The sequence below is a fragment of the Neolamprologus multifasciatus genome, chromosome 4, assembly GCF_963576455.1.
Source record: "Neolamprologus multifasciatus chromosome 4, fNeoMul1.2, whole genome shotgun sequence".
Taxonomy (NCBI): domain Eukaryota; kingdom Metazoa; phylum Chordata; class Actinopteri; order Cichliformes; family Cichlidae; genus Neolamprologus; species Neolamprologus multifasciatus.
Window position 1 is genome coordinate 29,410,858 of NC_140442.1, and position 24,835 is coordinate 29,435,692.

At 42.6% G+C, this 24,835-nt stretch overlaps 1 protein-coding gene and 1 long non-coding RNA gene across 4 annotated transcripts in view; one reads left to right on the forward strand and one right to left on the reverse strand.

The window, feature by feature from the left end:
• Positions 1-24,835, forward strand: part of nsfa (N-ethylmaleimide-sensitive factor a) — a 71,906-nt gene that overhangs the window by 26,075 nt on the left and 20,996 nt on the right. For 2 of the 3 annotated variants that reach the window (XM_085157376.1, XM_085157377.1), the window contains exons 2-7: positions 1,421-1,438; positions 13,471-13,556; positions 17,417-17,516; positions 17,603-17,642; positions 19,539-19,705; positions 19,796-19,906. In XM_085157376.1, coding sequence (XP_085013502.1) covers positions 1,421-1,438; positions 13,471-13,556; positions 17,417-17,516; positions 17,603-17,642; positions 19,539-19,705; positions 19,796-19,906 — 522 coding nt within the window. The remainder of the gene's footprint in view (positions 1-1,420; positions 1,439-13,470; positions 13,557-17,416; positions 17,517-17,602; positions 17,643-19,538; positions 19,706-19,795; positions 19,907-24,835) is intronic. The other variant, XM_085157378.1, reaches the window with a different exon arrangement.
• LOC146520777 (uncharacterized) lies at positions 18,379-19,358 on the reverse strand. Its single transcript, XR_014873766.1, has 2 exons — positions 19,115-19,358; positions 18,379-18,540 (listed from the first exon to the last, which is right to left on the reverse strand). It is a non-coding gene; the product is annotated as an uncharacterized LOC146520777 (long non-coding RNA).

Below are 24,835 nucleotides of genomic sequence, written 5' to 3' on the forward strand. Positions count from 1 at the left end.
TGGGTTTGTCCCTTAGTTCCAGTCAAAGGAACTCTTAATGCTTCAGCATACCAAGACATTTTGGACAATTACATGCTCCCAGCTTTGTGGACTGATTTCGGGACTTTGTACAAAGCAAGGTCCATACAGACATGGATTAGTAGAACTTGACTGACCTGCACAGAAATGTGACTTCAACCTGATAGAACATCTTTGGGATAAATTCGCTTGGAGACTTTGAGTCAAAGATTCCCACGAACACACTCCTGAACCATGTGGTAAACCTTCCCATAAGAGTTGAGTCGCCATAGCTGTTTCTGATCTTTTAATGATGATAAATCAATCAGATGCAAGGTCCAAAATTCAGCATACTTACTGAGACCAAAGTCAGTCTGTCCGTCTCTGTCTCACAGTGAGAGTTAGAGACTGACAACACAATGAAGCCTTTGTAAGGCTTTTGATAGATAGATAGATAGATAGATAGATAGATAGAGCTGGTATCAAATCAAATAATCTTTTGTATCCTGTGTGCTCTCGCAAGGTTGCTTCCTTTAAAGTTATTCACATGTTTTTTGTGCAGGTTGTATCCCTTTGCTGTTCCTACTGTGTTAAAAGAGCTGTCATAGGAGGGTCAGAGCACTGAGGCAAACACAGGTTTACTGATGACACCGAGCAAAACTGAAGACAAATGATGCTTGTTAAAGACCTGTTAATCTGTTTTCTTGTGGCTTTGGTACCCTTCCTGTGATATATGTTGTCTGTTTGAGCATGCTGGCTAATGCTAACTGATGCTAACAATGCTAGCAGCCATAACAGAACAAAGCAAATGCTTTGGAGCAATTCTAATCAAATTTTCAGATGTTACATTTTCCAAAATTTGACTTGTTTATTGACTAAATTGGATGTGAAGTTGTTGTCATTTCACACACTGCAGTGAAAGTTTTCATTACCAGTATGATTACATTAATGCCATGTCACAATCCATCCATTATAAATGAATATTCACAAATCAGGGGAAAAAATGGCTGACTTCTTTCTCTGTCCATCATCTCTCACCACAGTGTTGCAGCTGGCACTTTGTCTCCAGTGTGTGGAAGACATATTGTCCTGTGACATGCATAACATTTTGTGCATGAGCCCACCAGACTTGGGGTTTATTTATTGGGAAAAAGTTCCAAGAAACATTACAAACATTTGTAATTTAGTCTAAGCAAACCCCAACTCTGGCTTGTATGCACTTCTAACCCCTCACCACCCCAGGTAATCTGTATATGTACATGCATGAGTCATTCCATACATGTGAATGCAGTTTAGGTGCACCTGTCTGCAGCCACCACAGCTTCGCACCTTAGCTCCAGCAGCTTGCTGCTCTGAGTCCCCCTCCTTCTCAAATGCTGTCTTCTGTCCTTCCTCTCTGCTTGCCTCCACTGGCGCCCACAAGGTCGTAATATTTTTCAAGGTATGTATGGGTGTATAACTCTCAAAGAGAGCTGCCATCTTCTTTTATGTGGGATATATCTGCTATTTTCTGCTCACTCTCTGACCGAAGAGTCGGTTCTATAGCTTGCTTGCGTCACTGCTGTCAGCCTCCCGCTGCTGCCTGGATATCTGGCTCGAACCTCAAGAGATATGAGGCAACCACCGGCAACCACCGAGTCTTTGGCAGCAAACTCAAGCTGGTGTCACATGTTGATTGGATGGAAATGCTAGCTCCTGAGCATCCATTAATCAACTCCCCTGTGAAACTGCAAGTCTCCAGAACAAAATGGATGTGTTCCATTAGGAACTTACCATTTTGATTCAGCAGGCAGATAGTTTGCAGAAATATATAATACTGTGAGGTGGATCCAAGCTTTACAGCATCTTAGCTAACTTTGCTGACACCAAAAATCCTAAAGTGAACAGTTGGCATTCCTTAACATTTATGAAGAGGTTTTTGGCTTCAGCTATGATTAATGTATCATTTCATCAGAAGATTTTAATGACTATGATCCTAGGCTTAGCATATTGTTGAGCTCAGTAGTTACATATGAAGAAGTTCTTCTTACTGTTCCAACTCATGGTGAAGTTGGAGTCTGTCCATCCGTGGAAAGACTGGGTAGCTGCCAGTACTACAGGTGATATGGACAGGCCAGGTTGGTTAGAAATGAATGAGTGAGAGGTGTGACTTCTACTAAATCAGTTGCTGATTGTGTTGTTCTGTCAGAAGGATGAAAATAAAATATAAACACTGACTTTGGGCCAAAGTACAAAAGCTAGAAGATGTAGTTGAAATGCACTGTAGCTGTCAAAAGAGCTAAAAGACAAAGGGTTGTGCTAGAGATGGACATCAAAAGGGTTCTTTTCAAGGTATTGTGTTTTGTAAAGCTTTATACATCACAATAATTGCTATGCGTTAACCATAATAATAATACATAAACATGGATTATAGCTTGAAAACGCTTTAGACTGGGTGAGTCATCAGAATATGGTAGCTATATATACTCAGGACAGCTGTCAGTTTTCTGGGTAGGCCTGAATGTTGTAAAACTGAGAACACTTCCAAAGGGAAGCAGGGAAGCACCAGGAGTGGCAGTTTTCTTTTTCCTCTCGACATTTTGTCTTAAACACATTTTTCTGCTGCGATGTTCATGATACAGAATGTGAACAGAGAGAATAAGGAACCTGCTATCATTAGCTGCTCGTAATTCCCTGGATAACTCCTAATGACTTTGGTGATCCCTGCAGACATTCATGTTCTCCAAAGCAAGAATGAAATTTGCGAATGTGCATCCACGGTCTTCATCAGAGTGATTTAGTGGATTGTGAAAAACAGCCTGCAGTGCAAAATCCAAATGAGGATGGCCTGATATGCCCTGCTTATTATCTGAGTGTTTTTTCACAGTTGATTCATTTTTACTCATAAATACCCCGGTGAAGTACTGCAGTGACAGCCAGTGTTGGGAAGGTTACTTTTAAAATGTATTCCATTACAGATTACAGATTACATGCCCCAAAATGTATTCTGTAACGTATTCCGTTACATTACTCAATGAGAGTAACGTATTCTGAATACTTTGGATTACTTAATATATTATCATGCTGTTTACAACTACATGAATGTACTATTGCTGTGATTTATTACTGTTACTGAAGGTCCGCGGCTCCGAACCGTAGTAAAGGGACCTCTGGCTAATACGGTGGGTTCATGTCGGGCTCGTAGCTGAAAACTAGCTTTACTTTGTTGTCTGGGTCAACTTTGCTAGCGAGAGACAGAGAGAGGCGTTGAAAGGCTGCTCCAACAGAACTTATTGTTTTTGGAGGAAAACACGAACAGGGTGTACAGTCGAGTCTTAATAGCTTACTTACAACTGGGCTCGTCGGGCTCTCTTCTTGGCTGCAGTGGTTATTATTATATTTACATGCTTCCAGCTCCCGTTTCTGCTCGATGACAGCTCGTACTTTTCCTTTTTCTCCCTCCCTCGCTCACAGACACATAACGTGTATGGCAGTCCATTCTCCCTGCAGCACGGACTACACTGCCTATGATGCTACATTCTTTAGAGCTATACCTGTAGCATTCTGCCTGTTAGCTTAGCACAACAACAACAAAAAGGCCTCTCTCACCCAGGAAACACGCAGAGAGAGAGAGCGTCACCCTGTAACCATGGCAACCGTAACGCTGCCGCCTGGAACAACCGAACGTAGCTGTCAAACAAAACCCAAACAGTCCTGACCCGCGACAATATGAAACAGGGAAGTACCGCCGTGTAATCCATTTATTTCAACAAAGTAACTGTATTCTAAATACCACCTTACACAATGAGGAAATGTGATACATGGACTCATAAATTAACTTTCAGACAATGTTAATGTAATCACAACAGGCTATTGAAAGCAGTTGCTCTCTCTCTCTCAATGGAAAGTTTTGGACTGTTGCAACGATTTGTATGTCAGCACATTCAGCCACCATGCAGATTTTGCACTAGGAAACTGGCAGGTTAAAGACTGGATAATGTCCAAATATGTGAGGGAGCTGGATATGTGCATGCTCAATTTCTGAATATAAAGATGATCTTTATCTAGTATTATTTGGGCAAAAGACTTGGAAACCCCTGAAGATATCACACCTAAAGCAAGTGGCCAACACATCCCATATTTACCTCCACTTTATATGTTGAAGTATGCATAAGACAATCCACTCACCTCTTCTAATCATAGTGAATTTTATCACAAATGTTTGACAGACAGCCTTTAAAAATTAATTAGATCAGAGGCATGGCCTTTGGTTATAAATAGTCTGTTTAATATTCACTGTGTATGAGATGGTTTCTAGGTTAGCCTAGATGAGATGCAGCTGGCAAGCTTGTACAGTATTTGTGTTCCAAGTGTTTTTGCTTTTTACGGCATCACACGCATCAATTTCTTTGCCACGGCTAAAAGCATCAGCGTTACTGCAAAGTGTCATCAATTGTGCTCTGCTCCAGAAAGTTAATTCATTTTCATTCCTTCTGACTAGAAAATGGCTTTCTCTGACCCCCCATTGTTAGATGTTGGTCTGTGATGATTTGCAAATGAACCCTAATGCATCATGCTTCCTCTGTGCACATTTGGACTAGTGAGGATAGTCTAGGCTTGTACTTGAAAGAGCAGCTTTTGAAATCCAAGAAAATAGAAGAAATTACAAACAGTATACTATATCATCAAATATATGGCATGTAAAGGGCGCCTGCATTTGAACAAGTTAGGACATCTGAGTTATTGTAGAAATAAATAATAACTGTAAAAAAATGAAATACTCCTTTTACTTCCCCACCAAAGGTTTTCACTCAGCTACGAGTTTCTGCTCGACACGTTCTCACTCCCAAAGCGTAACATTTTACGCTAGTTGACAAATCGTCAGTATATTACACTCCCGGGCACCCAACTTCATCCATAACCCGGTGCATAGCATAAGAACGCGGAAGGTCACCTTTTGCGTTCCTCAGGAACGGATCGGGACTTGACAAATGGTCTCTATATTACGCCTCGGGAGTGAGAATGGTCTTTTCTTCTTGGCTTCACGAAATTGACAGTATCTTTGAGCTCAGAGTTTAGTTTGATGAACTACAACTGCAGCTGCAGCAATGTAGCATTACATTTTTAATTTTGGCATAATTAAAAAACAAAGTTCCTATTGCTTTAGTTGTTGTGTCCACACAGGGTCTGGAAGAAAGCACAGTCGATAAAAAAGCTCATCGTCAACAAGAGTTGAGCCTTCGCCTTGTAATCGGAAGGTTGCTGGTTCGAGCCCCGGCTTGGACAGTCTCGGTCGTTGTGTCCTTGGGCAAGACACTTCACCCGTTGCCTACTGGTGGTGGTCAGAGAGCCCGGTGGCGCCAGTGTCCAGCAGCCTCGCCTCTGTCAGTGCGCCCCAGGGTGGCTGTGGCTACAATGTAGCTGCCATCACCAGTGTGTGAATGTGTGTGTGAATGGGTGGATGACTGGATATGTAAAGCGCTTTGGGGTCCTTAGGGACTAGTAAAGCGCTATATAAATACAGGCCATTTACCATAATATACTTAAAACGTTTTGGATAGAACAAAAAATGTTCCACGTGGATTTATAGCAGCGGCATCTTCCCCTGGTTGAATCAAAAGGGGAAAAGCCTTTTTTCCCATTGAACTAATGGAATAGATTATATCAACAAGTAGGGCAGTGCTAGGAAGGTTCATCCAGAGCTACCATATCATCATAGCTTCCTTTTTTTATCAAGGCCTTAAACATCATGCATAATTTATATGCCTTAAATATTTGTATTTATTGAATCTATCTATATTATTAACATCAGTAAAGGTGAGAGAGTTAGTGTTTCATGTTTCTTTTGAAATAGTAGGAAATTGAAATGTAGCGTTAAATCAACAGACCACCAGAAATCCTCAAAAATATTCATACATACATTTGATTAGCTTTGATTAAAAACTACAGTCACTATGCACAGTTTTGTGTGTTGTGGGTTTTCCTGCATGTACCTCTTTATATTTGAGCACTACAGTGTACAGTATGCGATAAAGCTACACTGACTGGTGCTATGTTTTAAAACATGATGACAAACCATAGAAATGACTAGAAACAAGCAGAGGCCATTTATTTGTATGCCCCTTTAAGGGTCTTAGACACAGCGGTCTTGCTCTGAATCACCTCTGTCTGCTCAGACTACTGGGGTGCAGGTGATGTGGGCACAGCGCCAACACTGCAGTGTTTGCCTCTTCTACCAGTATCGTGCTACATCTGATGCATTTCATTCATTTTAGATGCAACAAACAGTTAATATTAAAAGATGTGTTTTCTCTTTATTATGTTGCTGTCATTTAAAGACACAAAGAACGTGTAGTATTGCAGTATTACACACATTCAGATACAGAAAATGACAAACTAAAGAAAAATGCATGCTAATGCATCGTAGTAAGTCTGTCATGGGATAAAGGTGGCTCTAGACAAGCTCGGATTTGCAGTGACGCTTCCCTCTAAGTGGACTCGGACCATTGTAGCAACATGTCGCCTGTCTATATTTTCTAGTGGACGTGAAAGAGAAATGAGCATGTAAACTTTGTAATCCATATGCGATTAACTGTGAGGTCATATTTCTGCTTGGACCTAAATCCCATTGAGATTAAAGTTGGATTTGGCAGAATTCTGGAGAACAGATTAAAGCAAAGATTGTTTTGTTACTCAGTGATCTGAATATGGAATTTTGCCAGTGCAACAATTTTCTGTTGACAGCTATTTTCCAGATGAGGAGGCTAAACACTCGAGCTGCATGCTTTTTTTTAATACCAGCTCTTAATTACCAGATGCAAAAGTGATGAATGTAAAAACAAGTTACAGAAATTTAAGTGAGTCTTACCTGACTCCTAAATCTGCCGTTGCAAGCAGTGGAAGGAATTCCATCTCTAGAGCATTAATTATGAAGCATTTCAGTGAAATTTAGGGCATCACTAAGTGTTCCAGGCTTCATTTACCAGAAAAGACTCACAGCAGTCTCACTTTTTCTCTGTGTTGTGAAAGCATCCGCTTTACACTTCCTGCACTATAAATACCAGATGTGGATGCATAAAAGTATAGCTGATGATAAGTCAGGGGTACCTTTTATTTTTATCTATCATTTATGATACTGGAATATAACTAATTATGGACGATGAAGACGCCAGTTTAAGATGTTTTTACTCTGAGGTTGCTTTCAATCTTTCAGATGAGCCAAATTAACAACCCCCTGTCATATTTTGCCATGTGCATGTATATAAATGCTGTATGGACGACTATTATGAATGCCTGATTATTACATCAATTATTGACCACTGACATAGTGAGCCATCAAATCCTCTTGTAGTAGGCTACTGTGGTTAAACCTTGATTTTCTCTGGGACACCCCAAGGATCTTTGCTGGGTCCTCTTTTCTTCCTAACATATAAAGTTTCAAAGGTTGGTCGATTGATTTACTCACACACTATGCTGACGATACCCAACTGTATCTGCTTCCCAGCCTGCTGCAAGACAGTTTTAGAGAAGAGAACTTGGGACTATGAAAAGAGAAATGGGGGGTTGGATTTTATCTTTCAGAATTCAGAGAAAAAAGACAGAATTTTAAGATTAATGTCAGAAATCTGATTTTCCTCACAATTCTGACCCCCCAACACACACACACACACACACACACACACACACACACACACACTTTTTTCTATTGGTCCTAATCTTCTTCTGTACAATTCAGAACTAGGGTGTAGCACTACTCTTATGTCCATCCACTGAGACCAAAGTCCTGGTGTACTCACAGACAGCTATAGGCACTGTGGCCTCAGTCTTTGATTGGTCAAGTCTCAAATTTCACATTTTCGCCATCATGTTGTAACATTTTTAAACCAGATGTATTAAGCAAATTAAGCTGACCTGTAACCAGTGTTGGTCAAGTTACTCGAAAATAGCAATTAGTTACTAATTACTGTTTCCTTCTCCAAGAAAGTTATACTTTACTGATTACTTATTTTCAAAATTAGTTACTTAATTATTTAGTTACTTTAAAAAAAACATGATATACAACCTGAATACATTAAAAAACAATAGACCTTTCAGCCCAGTTTTATTTTCTCTGCATCATATAAAATGTAACCAAATGAAAAAGTCTCTCTTTATGTTTTATTAGTTTTAATCTTTTAACTTTATGCACAATTATTTATTATTATTTATTTATTAATTTATTATTTATTGCATCAAGCAAAAATGAAATTATATGCAGCTGTCTTTGACTTGAAGAAATTTGTTTAACATTTAAACCTGTTTTCTGCATATTCCAGCATATAAAATAAAATAATGTTTTTGTGTTTACACTCCCTCTTTGAAATAGATGCAAGTAAAACACAGCAGAAAATAAATAAAATTAAAGATTCAGCAGCTCTGAGTCCTGTCACTTTAAATCTATTTTCACCTGTTTAGCAGGAGTGGGGCTGGTGGAGGTTTGCCCGGTGCAGCAGCGGTCGTCACAGCGGGGGTTTCTCTGTGAATTTCACCTTCCTGTGGCAGCGTGGTGCTTGCTCAGATTTGAAGTTTCATTTTTCGCTGTAGAAAGAAGTTTTCTAGTTTTCTTGATGTTTCTGTCACTTTTTACAGAATCCAACTCAAAGTAATGTTGATACATTGTTGATCTGCACACGTCTGTTGCTGCCAAGGACATCGCACACTCGTACGTCATTGTCATGAGCAGTGTTGGTCAAGTTACTTGAAAAAAGTAATCAGTAACTAATTACTGATTACTTCCCCAAAAAAGTAATCCAGTTACTTTACTGATTACTTATTTTCAAAAGTAATTAATTTCTTAGTTACTTAGTTACTTTTTAACAACACGATTTACAACCTGAACAGGTGATAAAGTGATAGATCTTTCAGCCCAATTCTACTTTTTCTACATAATCATCATACAAAATGTAATCAAATGGAAAAGTCTCTTTTTAAAACTTGTTTTATTAGTTTTAATCTTTTAACTTTATGCATCAAGCAAAAATTTAATTATATGCAACATTCTCTGACTGGAAGAAATTTGTTTAACATTTAAACCTATTTTCTGCACATTCCAGCACATAAAATAAAATATTTTGTGTGTTTACACTCAGTCTTTCAAATAGATGCAAGTAAAACACAGCAGAAAATAAATAAAGTCAAAGACTAGCGGTCCTGTTGCTCTATTTTCACCTGTAAAGCAGGAGTGGGGCAAGCGGAGGTTTACCCTGGTGCAGGTGTGCTGCGGTCAGTGGAAGAATCCGCGAGTTTCTCTGAGTTTCCCATTACGTCGTAGCTACTCGGTGCTTGCTCGGAGGTTTAGGGGTTTGTTTCGCTGTAAAAAGAAGTTTTCTTCCCACGCACAACGGACACTAATGTTTTTGTCACTTTTTATGGAATCAAACTCAAAGTAAGGTCAGTACTTCCACGCTTTAAACGCTGCACGCTCATACTCTCTCTGCACTCGATATATGATCCATTGTTGATCTGCACACAGCTGTTGTCACGAACGTCGCACTCGCTTACGTCACTGTCATGAGACATTCTCGCAAAAAAATCACGGTTTTAGTAACGCAGTAACGCAGCGTTCCTACGGGAAAGTAACGGTAATCTAATTACTGTTTTTGAAATAGTAATCCCTTACTTTACTCGTTACTTGAAAAAAGTAATCGGATTACAGTAACGCGTCACAAGTAACACGTTACTGCCCATCTCTGGTCATGAGACACAAACAAAATCACGGTTCAGTAATGCAGTGTGCTTACGAGAAAGTAATGTAATCAAATTACTTACTTTACTCATTACTTGAAAAAAGTAATTGGATTACAGTAAAGTGTTATTTGTAACGCGTTACTCCCCATATCTGCCTGTAACTAGAGGACACTATTTATGCTCCCATGACAGTAAATTATTAATTCCACTTTTCCCTTTTTAGGAAAATGCTGTGAACCAATCATACGAATGAAATCGTGACCAGAGTTTAAGAGTTTTGGCAGTACAGTGAACCTGTGTGCATAAATGTGATTTATTTGCCAGTGAAAGTCTTTGAAATTTTGAAATGCTAATATTGGGGGAATAAGGGGAATAAAATGCTCTGTCTTAAACCAGCTCACGTCACGCTCGGTGTTTCATTTCTCTCCACTGGGTCCCTGCAGCTGCTCACATTACGTTGCTAGCAGCATAGCACCCACCCACCTGAATTTTCTCTTTCAGATTTGTCAGCCTCCTTGTTAACTGCAGTTGGCAAAAAGCAACCAAAATTGATCCAAGCGCCAAGAGGTGATGGATGACAAAGGTGTCTCCTTAAACCTCATCACTGAAACTGGGACATTTGCTTCAAAGGACCAAGTTTCCTCAGCATACGTCACAAACTTCTATGAATGAAGAGCTTCAGTAAAAACAAAAAGCATGTGTTCACAGTGAGCGCAGATCTGTAGCCTGTTCTCCCGCTGAGGGCAGAAAAGTAGGGCTGGGTATCGTCACTGACTTCTAGAATTGAATCGATTCGATTCGATTCGATTCGATTTGAATCTGGGAAATTTTGCCTCACACAGTCAGAAATATTATAATTCAGATCAGTACATTTACATATTTTTGTATCTATAATAAGGAAGCTGACACTTTCCAGACTTTATCAAAGGTGTGAGCATCACAGCAGAGGCCTGTGTGTCAAAGCAGCTGAAGATAAAACACAGAAAAACAGGATTTTATAAAAATATTCTGTAGTAGATCAAAAACGAAAGAAAACCATTAATCAATATATGAACATTACCTCTGAAGTTACAGAGGTTTTATTAGAGACACAGCGTTTTGCATTTTGTATAATTTTAAAAAGTTTACATTTGTTCAGAAGCCTGTTGAACGGCAGAAATTAGGTTTTCTTTTCGGAAGTAAGTAAAAGGAAAAAAAAAACAGCGGCCGACAGCCTGTAAACAACGTAGACATGTGTGTAACAAGCAAGCAAATAATGCAGAAAACAGATTTCGTGGATAGACGGGAAACTGTTCTTGAAGTACAGAGAGAGCTGTGCATGAAGTGCTGGTTGGTCAATATTGTTTGGAGAGAGATCAAACTAACAGCTTTAGAATCAGTGCAAAAAGGGCGTAAACAGAAAGCGCGGACCCGCCAAAACATCAGAATCAGCGAGCTGTCGGTTTTCAGCCCCGACCATGTCCGTGCCGTCAGGTGAGAAAGGAGACATCTCACTGATTCTGATCCGCGGTCGCGCTTTGTGTTTACGTCTTTGTGCAGAAGCGTGTTCCTGCTCTCATTTACTGTTTTAAATGTTTGGTGGTTGTCGAAATTTTGTGACGTTTCACCTGAGATTCTGGAATTTCGGGCAAAATACATTTATATTAAAAAAACGTTTCAGTATTATAATGAATCGGTTTCACGTTATCCAAGCCAGAATTGATTTTAATCGATGAATCGATTATTAAAACCCACCCCTACAGAAAAGCAAAACTCATTTATCACCACAGGCTCTCCGTCGTCACTTAATGCAGTAACCATGGCTACCACTTCATGTGGTCATGCTGCAGCAATGTGCAATGGAATTTCTCTATCTGCCCACTTTTGTTCAGTGTGGCAGACGTGGTTGTTCTGCAAAGGATTTCAATTTGTGTTCAAATGAGAGTGTGTCAGTGTGTTCGCTGCTGTGTCAGTGGAAAAGTGGATGAACTGAAAGAAGGGGTACTCAGAAAATTCCTCTCTTGAGTTGGGAGGTTGGTTGAGTTTTGACATGGACTGAATGTAAAGCAGCAGGACACCCTGATGATGATGAGACTGGCTGTCAGAAATATTGTGAGGAAAAATGGGACAAAAAGAAAAGTGTGTGCTCATTTGTTGGTTGCAAATCAAAATTTCTCATTCTACCACATCCTGAAGGTCTTCTACAGAATATTGGGATTTCATAACTGTAGAGGCTCGAATTGAGATGATTGGAGCTTTGTGAGAAGGTGTGTTGTCCAGCTGGAAGCATCCATCAGAAAATGGGCATACTGAAGTCAGAAAGAAATTGACATGGTCAGCAACAACACTCAGGTAGGCTGTGACATTTAAATGATGTCTGTGGTGAAATGTGAAATGAAGTCAGATGCATTGCAACTTAAGAAAACACGAGCTATCTCTTCCTACGAAGATGGTCATTTGTGGTCCAACAGCTCCCTATACTCTGTCTCCTCCTCACTCCCGTCAGCCAAGAAGATGAAAATGAAGCTGCAGTTTACACAGGCTGGACAACAGAAAATGATCTGATGAGTCTCGATTTCTGCTGTCATGTTCAGATGGGGAATTCAGAAACATGTAAACATGTGAATACAAGGATCCATCCATCCTGGTTTGCACCAACAGTTCAGGCTGTAATGATGTGGGGGCTTCGGGCCCCTTAGGACCAAATAAGCATCAGTTAAACACTACAGTCTACCCGAGTATTGTTGCCCATCATGTCCACCCCTTCATGAAAAGAGTGTGTGTGTGTGTGTGTATATATATATTTATATTTCTTCATACATTCTTATATATTTCTATACTGTGTATTTTGTTGTACAGTTATTTTATTTTCAATTTTAATTTATATATTTTATCTTATTCTTTCCCAGTTAAATTTACCCTTCATTCTAATTTGTGTTGTACAGTTATCTCATTCTTAACTTAATTTTTATATTTTATTTTATTTTATTCCTTCCTGGTTAAATTTACCCTTTTTTTATTTTCATATTTATTTCCTATCTTATTCATAGCCTTTTCTTTTTTCTTTAGGTCACGAGCAGTTGTCTAAGCATTTCACTGCATATCGTACTGTGTATGTGACAAATAAAAAATTTGAATTTGAATTTGAATTTGAGTGGACCCATCGTCTTCCAGCAGGATAATGTCCCACGTCAAAAAGCTCAAATCATCTGAGAATGTTGTTGTTGAACATGTCAATGAGTTCACTGCACCGAAATCTCTGAGGGATGTTTGAATTTGTGCCATGAAGAATTAAGTTAGTTCTGAAGGCAAAGGGGGTGTCCGACCTGGTGTTAGCACGGTGTCTCAGCAGCTGGATAGTGTAGTGGTAAGACTACACACCTGTTGGAGTGGCAATCGCATGTTCAATTCCCACCTGGTATCCAGTAAGGGTCCTGGCTAAAAAAACCAAGCCCTGGAATGGCGCAGCTGTGTCTTCAGCTTGGACACAAGCATTTCACTACATGTTGTACTCTGTATATCTAATAGTGGGTATCTCAGGTTGGACCACCTCGTTTCTAACAGGTGGAATGCATCTACTTGAGTTGTCATGTCAGTAATGTTACAGAATAGAAAAATATCATGGCAGTGTCCTCAGAGTGCCCTCTAGGAGGAAATTCCTACAACAATCCCATGTTAAAAGAATATAAAGTGTACTGGAATAAAATGTGTGTGGTCATTCCCAGTATCTCTCAAACAATTATGTTTCTTAGCGTCTCTGTCCTTCCTCTGCTGTCTTTCTCTCTGCAGACCATGCAAGCGGGACGATGCCCGACAGACGAGCTGTCGCTGACTAACTGTGCCGTGGTGAGTGAGAAGGACCTGCAGTCAGGACAGTGAGTACTTCCTATTACCTAATCACCGTCGCATTTATCAATCTGAGCACACACCCGGGCATCTCTCCAATCAGTTATCCAAATACCCACCTGACCGCCCACCTTATCAGCCATTATTCATCCTGGAGACGACAGTCAGGGATCTGATGGACTTGCAGTGGATGATTATCATTTCACTTTATTATGGAACAATGATAAGTAAAGCTGCAGGAATCTGATGAAAATCTGCACTCAGGTCAAACTGAAGATTCTGTTGTCTGCCATGGGGCACGAGGTGGGTCACTGGAGCTTCTGAGGTTATCATAGGTGTGAATTCTAACCCTGTGATGACTCAGAGCTCTGTTAAAATCTACACATTTAATACACGGTTCATTGTGTTGCTTTTAAAAAGGGTAAAAATCTGATGTGATCCTCAATCCATCCATCCATCCATCCATCCGCTTCCCCCTATCCTTTTTCAGGGTCGCTGGGGGCCGGAGCCTATCCCAGTTGTCTTAGGGTGAGAGGCAGGCTACACCCTGGACAGGTCGCCAGTCTGTCACAGGGCTTCATAAGTAAAACAATGAAGAATCTGCAGTACACGAAAGACTCTTCCCATTTGTTGGTTGTGTCTGGTGAACCAATAAGGCTGCTCTATCAAGAGATACCTAAAAGTGTGAGAACATGGAAGGTAAAGGCCTAGGGCGCTGGAGCTGGTGATGCTCCCTGATTTATGGTCCCCATTCCAAGTTCTTCGCTGTCAATGATTGTTGACCACGTGATGAAACTAGGGGAGGTTTTCTTTGTATTTTGGGGTTTGTAATTATTGCCAGTGAAATCCACAACAGTGGGAATGATGAATGTCAAACACAGCAGATACAGCTGCATTGTTTCATGCGTAATTTTGTCTCTCATTGTCACATTCACCTCAGTCTTGTTGGGTGGCATTCTTCACAGTCCTCTCCCAAGGATCTCTTTATATTCATTTTTTGTGTGTGTTTGCAACATTTTGCACTTGACACACAGTTTAGTAACAGTGGGGAATCTAATTAGTTTTTGCACTTCTTGATAAGCATTTCGACCCTTCGCCTGTCATGTGATTCTTGCTGCATTTGGCATTTTAAAGTGAGAGACAGCAGATCAGTTCAGCAGAAGCAATAAATTTAAAAAAAAAAAGAAAATTAAAGAAAAAAAAATCACAAACCACATACAAATAAGCCAGTGAATCATACTATGCTTTTTGACATATATAGTGGGATGCAAAACTTTGGGCAGCCTTGTTCATAGTCATTATTTTCCTGTATAAATCGTTGGTTGTTACAATAAAAAAATGTCAGTTAAATATGGTAAATGGCCTGTATTTGTATAGCGCTTTACACATCCAGTCATCCACCCATTGGTGATGGTAGCTACATTGTAGCCACAGCCACCCTGGGGCGCACTGACAGAGGCGAGGCTGCCGGACACTGGCGCCACCGGGCCCTCTGACCACCACCAGTAGGCAACGGGTGAAGTGTCTTGCCCAAGGACACAACGACCGAGACTGTCCGAGCCGGGGCTCGAACCGGCAACCTTCTGATTACAAGGCGAACTCCCAACTCTTGAGCCACGATCGCCCCTAATATAAAATATATCATATAGGAGACACACTCAGTGATATTTAAGAAGTGAAATGAAGTTTATTGGATTTACAGAAAGTGTGCAATAATTGTTTAAACAAAATTGGGCAGGTGCATAAATTTGGGCACCACAAAAAAAGAAATGAAATCAATATTTAGCAGATCCGGCTTTTGCTAAAATTCCAGCCTCTAAACGCTTCCTGTAGGTTCCAATGAGAGTCTGGATTGTGGTTGAAGATATTTTGGACTGTTCCTCTTTACAGAACATCTCTAGTTCATTCAGGTTTGATGGCTTCTGAGCATGAACAGCTCTCTTTAACTCACACCACAGATTTCAATAATATTCAGGTCTGGGCTGAGATGAACGTTCCAGAACGTTGTACTTGTTCCTCTGCATGAAAGCCTTAGTGGATTTTGAGCAGTGTTTCAGGTTGTTGTCTTGTTGAAAGATCCAGCCCCGGTGCAGCTTCAGCTTTGTCACTGATTCCTGGACTTGGTCTCCAGAATCTGCTGATACTGAGTGGGATCCATGTGTCCCTCAACTTTGACAAGATTCCCAGTCCCTGCACTGGCCACACAGCCCCACGGCATGATGGAACCACCACCATATTTTACTGTAGGTAGCAGGTGTTTTTCTTGGAACTGCAGCTGTGGTGTGTGTGGTGGTTTTTCTTTTTCCTCCATGCATAACGCCCCTTGTTATGCCCAAATAACTCAATTTTAGTTTCATCAGTCCACAGCACCTTATTCCAGATTGAAGCTGGTTTGTCCAAATGTGCTTTAGCAAACCTCAAGTGGCTCTGTTTGTGCTGTGGGCGGAGAAAAGGCTTCCTCTGCATCACTCTTGCATACAGCATCTCCTTGTGTAAAGTGCGCCGATGCACAGCGACTCCATCTGCTGCAAGATGATGTTGCAGGTCCTTGGTGCTGGTCTGTGGGTCGACTCTGACTGTTCTCACCATTCGTCGCTTCTGTCTCTCCGAGATTGTTCTTGGTCTGCCACTTCGAGCCTTAACTTGAACTGAGCCTGTGGTCTTTGATTGTCTCATTATGTTCCTAACTGTGGAAACAGACAGAATAAATCTCTGAGACAGCTTTCTATATCCTTCCCCTAAATCATGATGTCAACAATCTTTGTCTTCAGGTCATTTCAGAGTTGTTTTGAGACCCCCGTGTTGCTACTCTTCAGAGAAAATTAAAAGAGGAGGGAAACTTACAATTGACCCCCTTAAATACTCTTTCTCATTACTGGATTCACCTGTGTATGTAGGTCAGGGGTCACTGAGCTTACTAAGCCAATTTGAGTTCCAGTAATCAGTCCTAAAGGTTTTGGAATCAATAAAATGACAACGGTGTCCAAATTTATGCACCTGCCTGATGTTGTTTAAACAATTATCGCACACTTTCTGTAAATCCAATAAACTTCATTTCACTTCTCAAATATCACTGTGTGTGTCTCCTGTATGATATATTTAACTGACAGTTTTTATTGTAACAACCAACGATTTATACAGGAAAATAATGACTATTAACAAGGTTGCCCAAACTTTTGCATCCCGCTGTGCAATAATTGCATATTTCAGCATCTGCAACCTTTATTTATTTACAATACACGAGAGAAAAGCGCTCGGCTGGTTTAGACTGAGAGGGCAGATTGCTCTTAGCGATAGACGGTGTAAAGGGATGCAACGTAATAGAGGCTTGCTTGTATAAGTGAGCACCAAGGGCACAGGAGAGGGTTGACTGAAGGTGAGCAGACTGAGGTTTGAAGGAGGTAAGTCGATATCCTGCAGTGGCTCGGTTTTTCCAGAGGGCAGGTGAAGAAAGAATTAACTTGAAGGTGAGAAGTCCAAGAACCATTAGGAAGATCAACCGGGAATAAAAAGGATTAAGTCACACTGAGGGATACAAGTTATCCCTGTAGTGGAGACAATGATCTTGTAGAGAACTGCTGCCACAGCCACTACTTAAATATCCGGTAGTGATAAAGGAGAATGACAAACAGGAGTGCGGGAGCAAGCACTGGAAATACAGCTCTGCCCACAGTTCTACCTGCTGCAAGAGAAAGAGAAGCTCCAACCTGCCCACAGTCCTAACAGCACCTAAAGTTCATGTGAGGTGGCAGAGCTGGGATCCTCCAGGCTTGAGAGTTGCTATCTCAAAAGATCAAAATAAACGTAAAGACACCTTCAGCTTCAACTTGAGCAATAACTATAAACATGTAATGTAGGATAAAAGTTGTGATCCAATCTCTCTCCACAGACATGTGAGTGTGAAGACCACACCCAACCACAAGTATGTGTTTACAGTCAAGACCCACCACACTGTGTCTGCAGGAACCATCGCCTTCAGCCTGCCACAGGTACACACGTGCAAAAACTCACAGACCTGTTAAGTACGTGTTAGCCACATGCTCAGGCTTTTCTTCTTTGTTTTTCTCTCCTGTAGAGGAAATGGGCCGGTCTCTCCATAGGTCAGGAGGTGGAAGGTATGAAATGCGCTTCTCTGATTGCTGATGTTGATGTTTAAGCACACCAACTCAAAACCTCTATAGTTACTGTTGTCAAGCTTTCAGCTGCTGCATATAGATGCACTGGTAAATTAAGACGGTTTACTTTCTGTGATGAATACTGACTTTTCAAGACAAACAGGCAGCGAGTCATTAATGTAAAACTCCATTTTATTCAAATATAATATGTTAGGCACTAAGATTACATATTGCATTTTCAAATGAACTAAGTTGGTTTTGCAGACTTTTCTCGGGTAATGTAAGTAATCTCAGGCACATCCAATAAAGGTCAGGACAGGGTGGTGTCTGCACTGCTGTATTTTATGCTGAAATTAGAAGCATGTGATGTTAAACGTCCTTTTTTTAAAAGCTCCCAGAGCTAATAACGTTAGCGTAATAGCAGTTGTCCTATTAGATTGTTACAGATATTCTTGCATTTATTATTATTATTATGTAGTTCTAGAAATCACTGAGGCAGTTATATAGTAGCATTGGCCTGTTACTGCAGCTAAACAGTTAAGAACTGACACGTGCTGAAAAAATAAATGAAAAACTTTCATTAACTTCTTGTGGTTTGTTCCCATATTTGAGAATTATAAGACAAATACATTTTTAAATTGTTGCTTTAATTTCTTGTGCAGGCCACTTTGGCTTTAATGCCTAAGTAGGGATGGGTATCGTTTAGGTTTTATCCGATACCGGTGCCAAACCGGTACTTTTGAAATGGTGCCGGTGCTTAAACGGTGCTTAAAGAATGGAGAACACAAAATTGGTCCAAAAACCTCTCATGTTCAGCTGTTTTTTTGTAAAAAGATAACAATGTTAGCCTTTTCTGCAGCTATGGGGCATATATGGTATCACTCTTGGCTGGAAGCAGCTTAAACAATGGAAAAAACACAAACTTTGTCCAAAAACCTCTCATGTTTAACTGTTTTCCACTTTTTCTTTGGTCATTTTAGCCTTTTTGTCCAGGGTGAAGGGAGTATCTGCCATCAAACAAGAAGACAGCCGCATGTAGCTATGATGATGTTTGCTAGTTCACCTTACATGCATTAATGTAATAACGTGGTTAGCCTACTCAACGTAAATTACACACGAACAACATTAAGCTACTCACGCAGAGAAGAACGGCTGCTGCTGCATCATCATCCTCATCATTTCTGCTACACTGGCAGGGCTAGGGGCCAGGACTCTCCTCTTCGGGTTTTTGGGGGATGTTGCTAACTCCGGGTCGATAACAGGCACCACACCCGCAGTAGATGTGCTCGGTGTGAGGTCTCGCAGCAAGCTATCAAATACGCGCATTTCTCGGCTTTAAAAAAAAAGCTATGCGTCGCCAGGTGTTTCATCAGATTTGAGGTGTTACCTCCTTTGACAGTATCACAGTATCAGCTTAAAGCACTTGTTGCAGCTGCTGAGTTTGCATATTTTGCTGTGAAGTACAGCCAGACTTTTGACCGCTTCGCCTCGGGCATTTTTAATCTGTAGCTCTGCTCTAAAAGAACGTACGTACCTGGACCCGCCTACTATCCTCGGAAACGTAAAATGATTGGCTAGAATCTAAAGTGTATCACAGCTCAGGAAAAAAAAGCACCGAAATGTGCGCTGCTTTTCGGTCTGGTTACTACCGTTTATGACAGAACCGGTGCCATCATGGCACCGGATACCGGTACCCATCCCTATGCCTAAGCATGTAGCTTAATTGCTACAGTTAAAATTGGACAGTTTACCTTTAGGATGGAGCATACATCTGATGTGTTACCAGTGGCAGCTTTTACTTTTAGATTCATTATTTTTTAGCGTTTGTTATAAAAATCCAAAGCAGATTTTGACTCATTAATATGATAGTAATTATAGCCTTGTTTGTCCAATCAGTGTCCAACTACAATTTTGACAAGACCAAGCAGTGCATCGGCGCCATGACAATCGAAATCGACTTCCTGCAGAAGAAGAGTACCGACTCCTCTCCCTACGACTCAGACAAGATGGCCGCCGAGTTCATCCAGCAGTTCAACAACCAGGCCTTTTCTGTCACCCAGCAGGTTTTTATTTCCATGCCTCAAAGTGTCAGACTCTCACACATATCGATATTCAGAGGCATTACATTTGACTTTGGCTTTTCTGTCTTTCAGCTCGTGTTTAGTTTCTGTGACAAGCTGTTTGGCTTGGTGGTGAAGGATATTGAGGCCATGGATGCCAGCATCCTCAAAGGAGAACCAGCGTCTGGAAAGAAACAGCAAAAGGTACTGAGTCACAATAACAAGATCAGCCAAATTACCTCAGGGAAAGTAAAGTAAATCAGGGTTTTGATGTAGAGGCTCTGAGTTATACAGCTTGGAAATCGCTTATTGGTAAAAACAGGAACTGAGCAGTAACAGGCTGGTTGTTACTGGAAGTGCCTGCAGTTAGGGCTCGTTTAGTGGGGACGGGAGTCTGGATGTGAGTCACCTGCGGGAGTTTGTTGTTTGTACTGGACTAACGCATTACGCTTTCATAATTAAACTCCAGGGAGGAAGCTTGAAATTGATTTGCATTTGAGAAATGAAGCCCTACTCATAATATTACCTCCTCCTCTACAAAGGACGTTATGTTTTTGGAATGATGATTTTTTACGTACTTTTATCTTAATACAGTGTGCACAAATATAGTTAGACAAATTGAATTGTGCAGAGACTGAAAGCATGAAGAAGTGCAAAGTTGGTTGTTTTAATCAAAAATCTGTGTTGTTTGCAAATTATGCAAAAAAAAATCCCTTTTAACTTTATTTCCAAGAAAGATGTGGGACTTCATCTCGTCAAGCTGTAGTCAAACCCCGCAGCGACAGCGCTGCCAGAGTTTATGGATGAGGTGTCTAAATGAACTGTTGAGTTTCCTTTGTAAACACGTTAGAGAGAATGTTGCACCTCAAAGCTGTATTTCACATATAAAGAGTGTTGATTCACTGTGTTCACTGAGGCCATCACAATCTTCCTGGTCTTGTATTACTACTGCAAAACAAGTCAAAGGTTGAATAACTGTCACAAGCTGCCAGGCTTACACCAAAACGTTCTGAAAAAGCTAAAAGCTAAGAAGTAACAACTTGAGCTGGAAACTGTAACAGCAGGACCGGCCATAGCTGGACTGGCCGTTGGACATACTGGGCATGTGCCCGGTGGGCCGCTGGCGATTTTTTGTTTTTATGGGCCGATCGATTTTCTTTTTTTTTTGGAAGGGTATGAATGAAAGGTGTTGGATTGGCCAATTGGTCATGATCGACTCTGGGCTGGACCAATTACAGCCGAGGAGGTCGGATGCACCCTCCCCCTTGTTTAGCAATCTTATAGACCATCCATCGGCTCTTTGTTACTTCGGAAACATGGCTTAAACAGTTTCTCCGATAACAACCGATCTCTTTACCCGTCGGCTTCCCGTGGCTGTCATGCAACAGGTGTTGTGCCAAAAACTGATTTCCAATGTTTGCGTGTATTTTTTATGTGTAATATCTATGTTGGTAAATAGACTTCGGTGAACAGCGTTTACAAAGGGGCTATATATGGAATTAAAAAATTATCTGTTTTTTCAAGTATCTTTACAACTCTGTGTTATTGTACTTACATTATAACCAATCCGCTCCTTTATCCCCACTTTAAATATTTTTACAGAACTATTGTAATATTTGAGCCATTTCTGCTGTCCAACTACTTCTTACAAAAGACATTTTTAATGTTAATTAGACTTTTTTTTAACGACATAAATAAAGGTTATATAAAAGTCACTGCCAAAGACTGATTGCGGCTTCTACCTTGTTACACTAATGTTGTTTGTAGCTCAATATGACTTTATGTCATCCATGAGGGATGCATTTGACATATGTTTCACATTATAGCCCAACAAGTTACTTATAGCAGTTTAAATACGAGCAATCACTTTTTGGCACAACACCGGCTGTTGCAGTTAATAATACAACAGTTTCTTGCCATTTTTTGTGTTTCTTTTTATCGCTGTGTAACTGAGTTCAATTGAAAGCCTGCATGCGCTAGTACCGCTTGCCACAAGTTCCCAGAATCCTTTGCGGTTTTACCCCTGAATGACGTCACATTTTTGGTGGGCCGGTCTCTAGTCAAAATGCCCGGGACGATTTTCTGTCCCAGTCCAGCCCTGGGACTGGCTATTTAGGGATATAAAGATTAAAGAGGATCTCACTGAGAGAAAACAAAGTGCTAAACAAAGCTTTAAAATTAAAGTGTTTCTGCAGAACAGCAGTTATTGAATTAAATGTAGTGCATTTAAATTCTTTTACTTTTTTTCTAGACTTTTTGGTTTGAAAATGTCTTAAACTACAAGTCACATTCACCTGTTCACACTCGTGACACACTGGGGCAATATTGGGTCGACTTTTTCCCCAACAACACTCTGACCCACTGCACCTTGTCAGGCGTGGTGTGGGGGCGAGGAAGAAGGAACCCAAACGCAGGACTCACAGGTAGGTGAAGACTGGTGTTTATTGTGATGGCGTGAGCAAACAGAACAGAGGTAGGAAATGGCTGGCTGGACGACTGACTGAATGAATGAACGAAGGAAGGACGAACGGACTGAGTGGCTGACTGGCTGGCGGAAACGACGACATAACATCAACATCAATGACACGACAAAGAACGAGTAGAAACAGAAGACTTAAATACACAGACTGATGAGGATGATAATGAGAGACCGGTGAGTACACAGCTGAACATAATCTGGCTAATGGCACGAGACGAGCTGACACAGGAACAAACAGGAAGTGAAACAGGCAGTGGCAAAATAAACTGAACCTGAACAAAACCGAAAGCACTGGGTCGATGACCCAGGAACCCTGACAGTACCCCCCCCTCCAAAGGCCGGCACCCGACGGCCAAAAAGAAAGAAAAACCAGAACAGGGCGGGCGGAGGGGGCCCAGGACGGAGGGACGGAGTCCAAAACAGAAACAGTTCAGGCGGGCGGCCGCGTGGCCGGCGGCCGAGGCGAGACAGTTCAGGCGGCCGCGAGGAAGGCGGCGGCGGCCGAGACGAGACAGTTCAGGCGGGCGGCTGCGAAGAAGGCGGCGGCGGCCGAGACGAGACAGTTCAGGCGGGCGGCTGCGAAGAAGGCGGCGGCGGCCGAGACGAGACAGTTCAGGCGGGCGGCCGCGAGGAAGGCGGCGGCGGCCGAGACGAGACAGTTCAGGCGGGCGGCTGCGAAGAAGGCGGCCGCTGAGCTGGTCCGGTGGGCGGCCGCGAGGAAGGCGGCGGCGGCCGCTGAGCTGGTCCGGTGGGCGGCTGCGCCAGCGAAGGCGTCCAGCACGTGGCTGGGGCGACGGCGCGGCAGCCACAGGACCAGGCGAAGCAGAGGCCGACGCCGAGGCTGAGGCTGGACCAGGCGACGGCATGGGAGCCGGGGGTGACGGAGCCACAGCTTTAGGGCCAGCGGGCGCGGAGGCCCCTGGCTGAAGAGCAGGAGGGCTCACAGCTGGCTCTGGGTGCTGTGGCTGCAGGTCTGGGAACTGAACAGGGTGGTGGATGAGAGACTGGACTGACTGGACGGGAGGCGACTGGAGAACAGGACGCTGAGCTACAGGGGACGACTGGACTGACTGGACTACAGACTGGACAGACTGGACTACAGGGGACTGGAGGGCAGGAGGAGACTGGAGAGCAGGCGAGTGAACTGACTGGACTGAGGAGGCTAATGGATGAGCTACAGACTGAGCTAGCGAAGGAGATAGAGCTACAGCCTGGGCTAGTAAAGCTGGTGCCTGAGCAGGGGACACCTCAGCTAGCCTAACCAGGGACAGTGCGAGGGCGTGAAAGACTGGATCAGGAGGTGGATGAAGAGGTGAAGTAGTAGGTGAACCGGTTAGCTCTTCCAAGCCTCTAGGGAGGCCAGGCTGGATTGAGGCTGCCCTCAGCCTGGGTGCTGGGACAGGCACGGGAGGTGGCTGGACACCAGTCACCCCCACCCGGGAAACAAGAGCGGATGTGGAGGTAGGCTGCGTCGCAGCTGCCCTCCTCCTGGGAGCTGGTACTGGTGTGGGTGTAGGCTGGGCCCTAGTCATCTGAGGTGATGAAATGGCTGAGGAGGAAGGCCGAATCTGGGCTGCCGTGCTGGTGGGAAATGGCTGAGTGACGGGTGTGGAAATAGTGACCGGGTGTGTGACACAGGCAGGTTTATCAGGGTTTGGTCTGGTTTTTCTGCCACCACGATTTACAGTCTTTGCGGGAGCACAGCAGAAAAAAATCTTCCCAGTCTACATCATCCAGGAGGGAAACTCCCCATGAGTCGGCGGTGAATCTGGGTGAAGAGTCAAATGAGGAGGGTGGAAAACAGTTACCGGAACTCACCACCGGGAGTTGTTGAAAATAGTCCGTGTTATGGCGGCGTGTGCCCCGCTTTCTCCGGGAAGAGGAAGTGGGCGGGGTACACAGCCGAGCCTCTGGTGCGGGAGCCTCTGTTGAGCCGAGGTGGGAGGCATAGCCCCTGTGCCGTGGCGAAGTGGAGGGTCCGGCGAATGAGGCAGGTGACATGTGAGCGGGGAGCGGATCCGCGAGAGGGGGAGCCGCCGAAGTGTGGCGCGAAACGTCCACTCTCCACGGCAGATGCTCCGGTGCATGGGAGGTAGCAGTTGGGTGAATGCGGCGTCTCCGAGGCCCGCCCAGAGCCAAGCGAGTGCCCTCGAAGACGTGCTCTCGCTCCGCGAAGAGCCGCTGTCTCTCCTTGAGCTTTTCCGCCCACAAGGAGAGCGCTGCCTCCTGCCACTCAAAAAGGTCCGAGTCCGCTGGGTTCCAGTCGTGTCTTCGTGGCACGGGTCGTGTCATTCTGTCAGGCGTGGTGTGGAACCTGAACAAAACCGAAAGCACTGGGTCGATGACCCAGGAACCCTGACACACCTACTGCCCCAAGATAGTGACTGAAGTATATTGCAAAGCCATACAACTCACCCAGATTCTTCTCAGATTCTTGTGGCGATCACAACTGTGTGTTAGAAAAGTAGAAGATGCTGCAGCTCTGGTGTCATATCCTCTCCTGTTTATAGTGTGCAGACCTTTTCCCTGCAATGTGCACAAGACAGTGTGGATTGAATAAATAGAAAAGCATTCAATCATTTTTAACTGGGCATCTTCCTAAATAAGTAGTGGATGAAGGGGAGGAACTGAAACTTGCACACAATCAACACTGT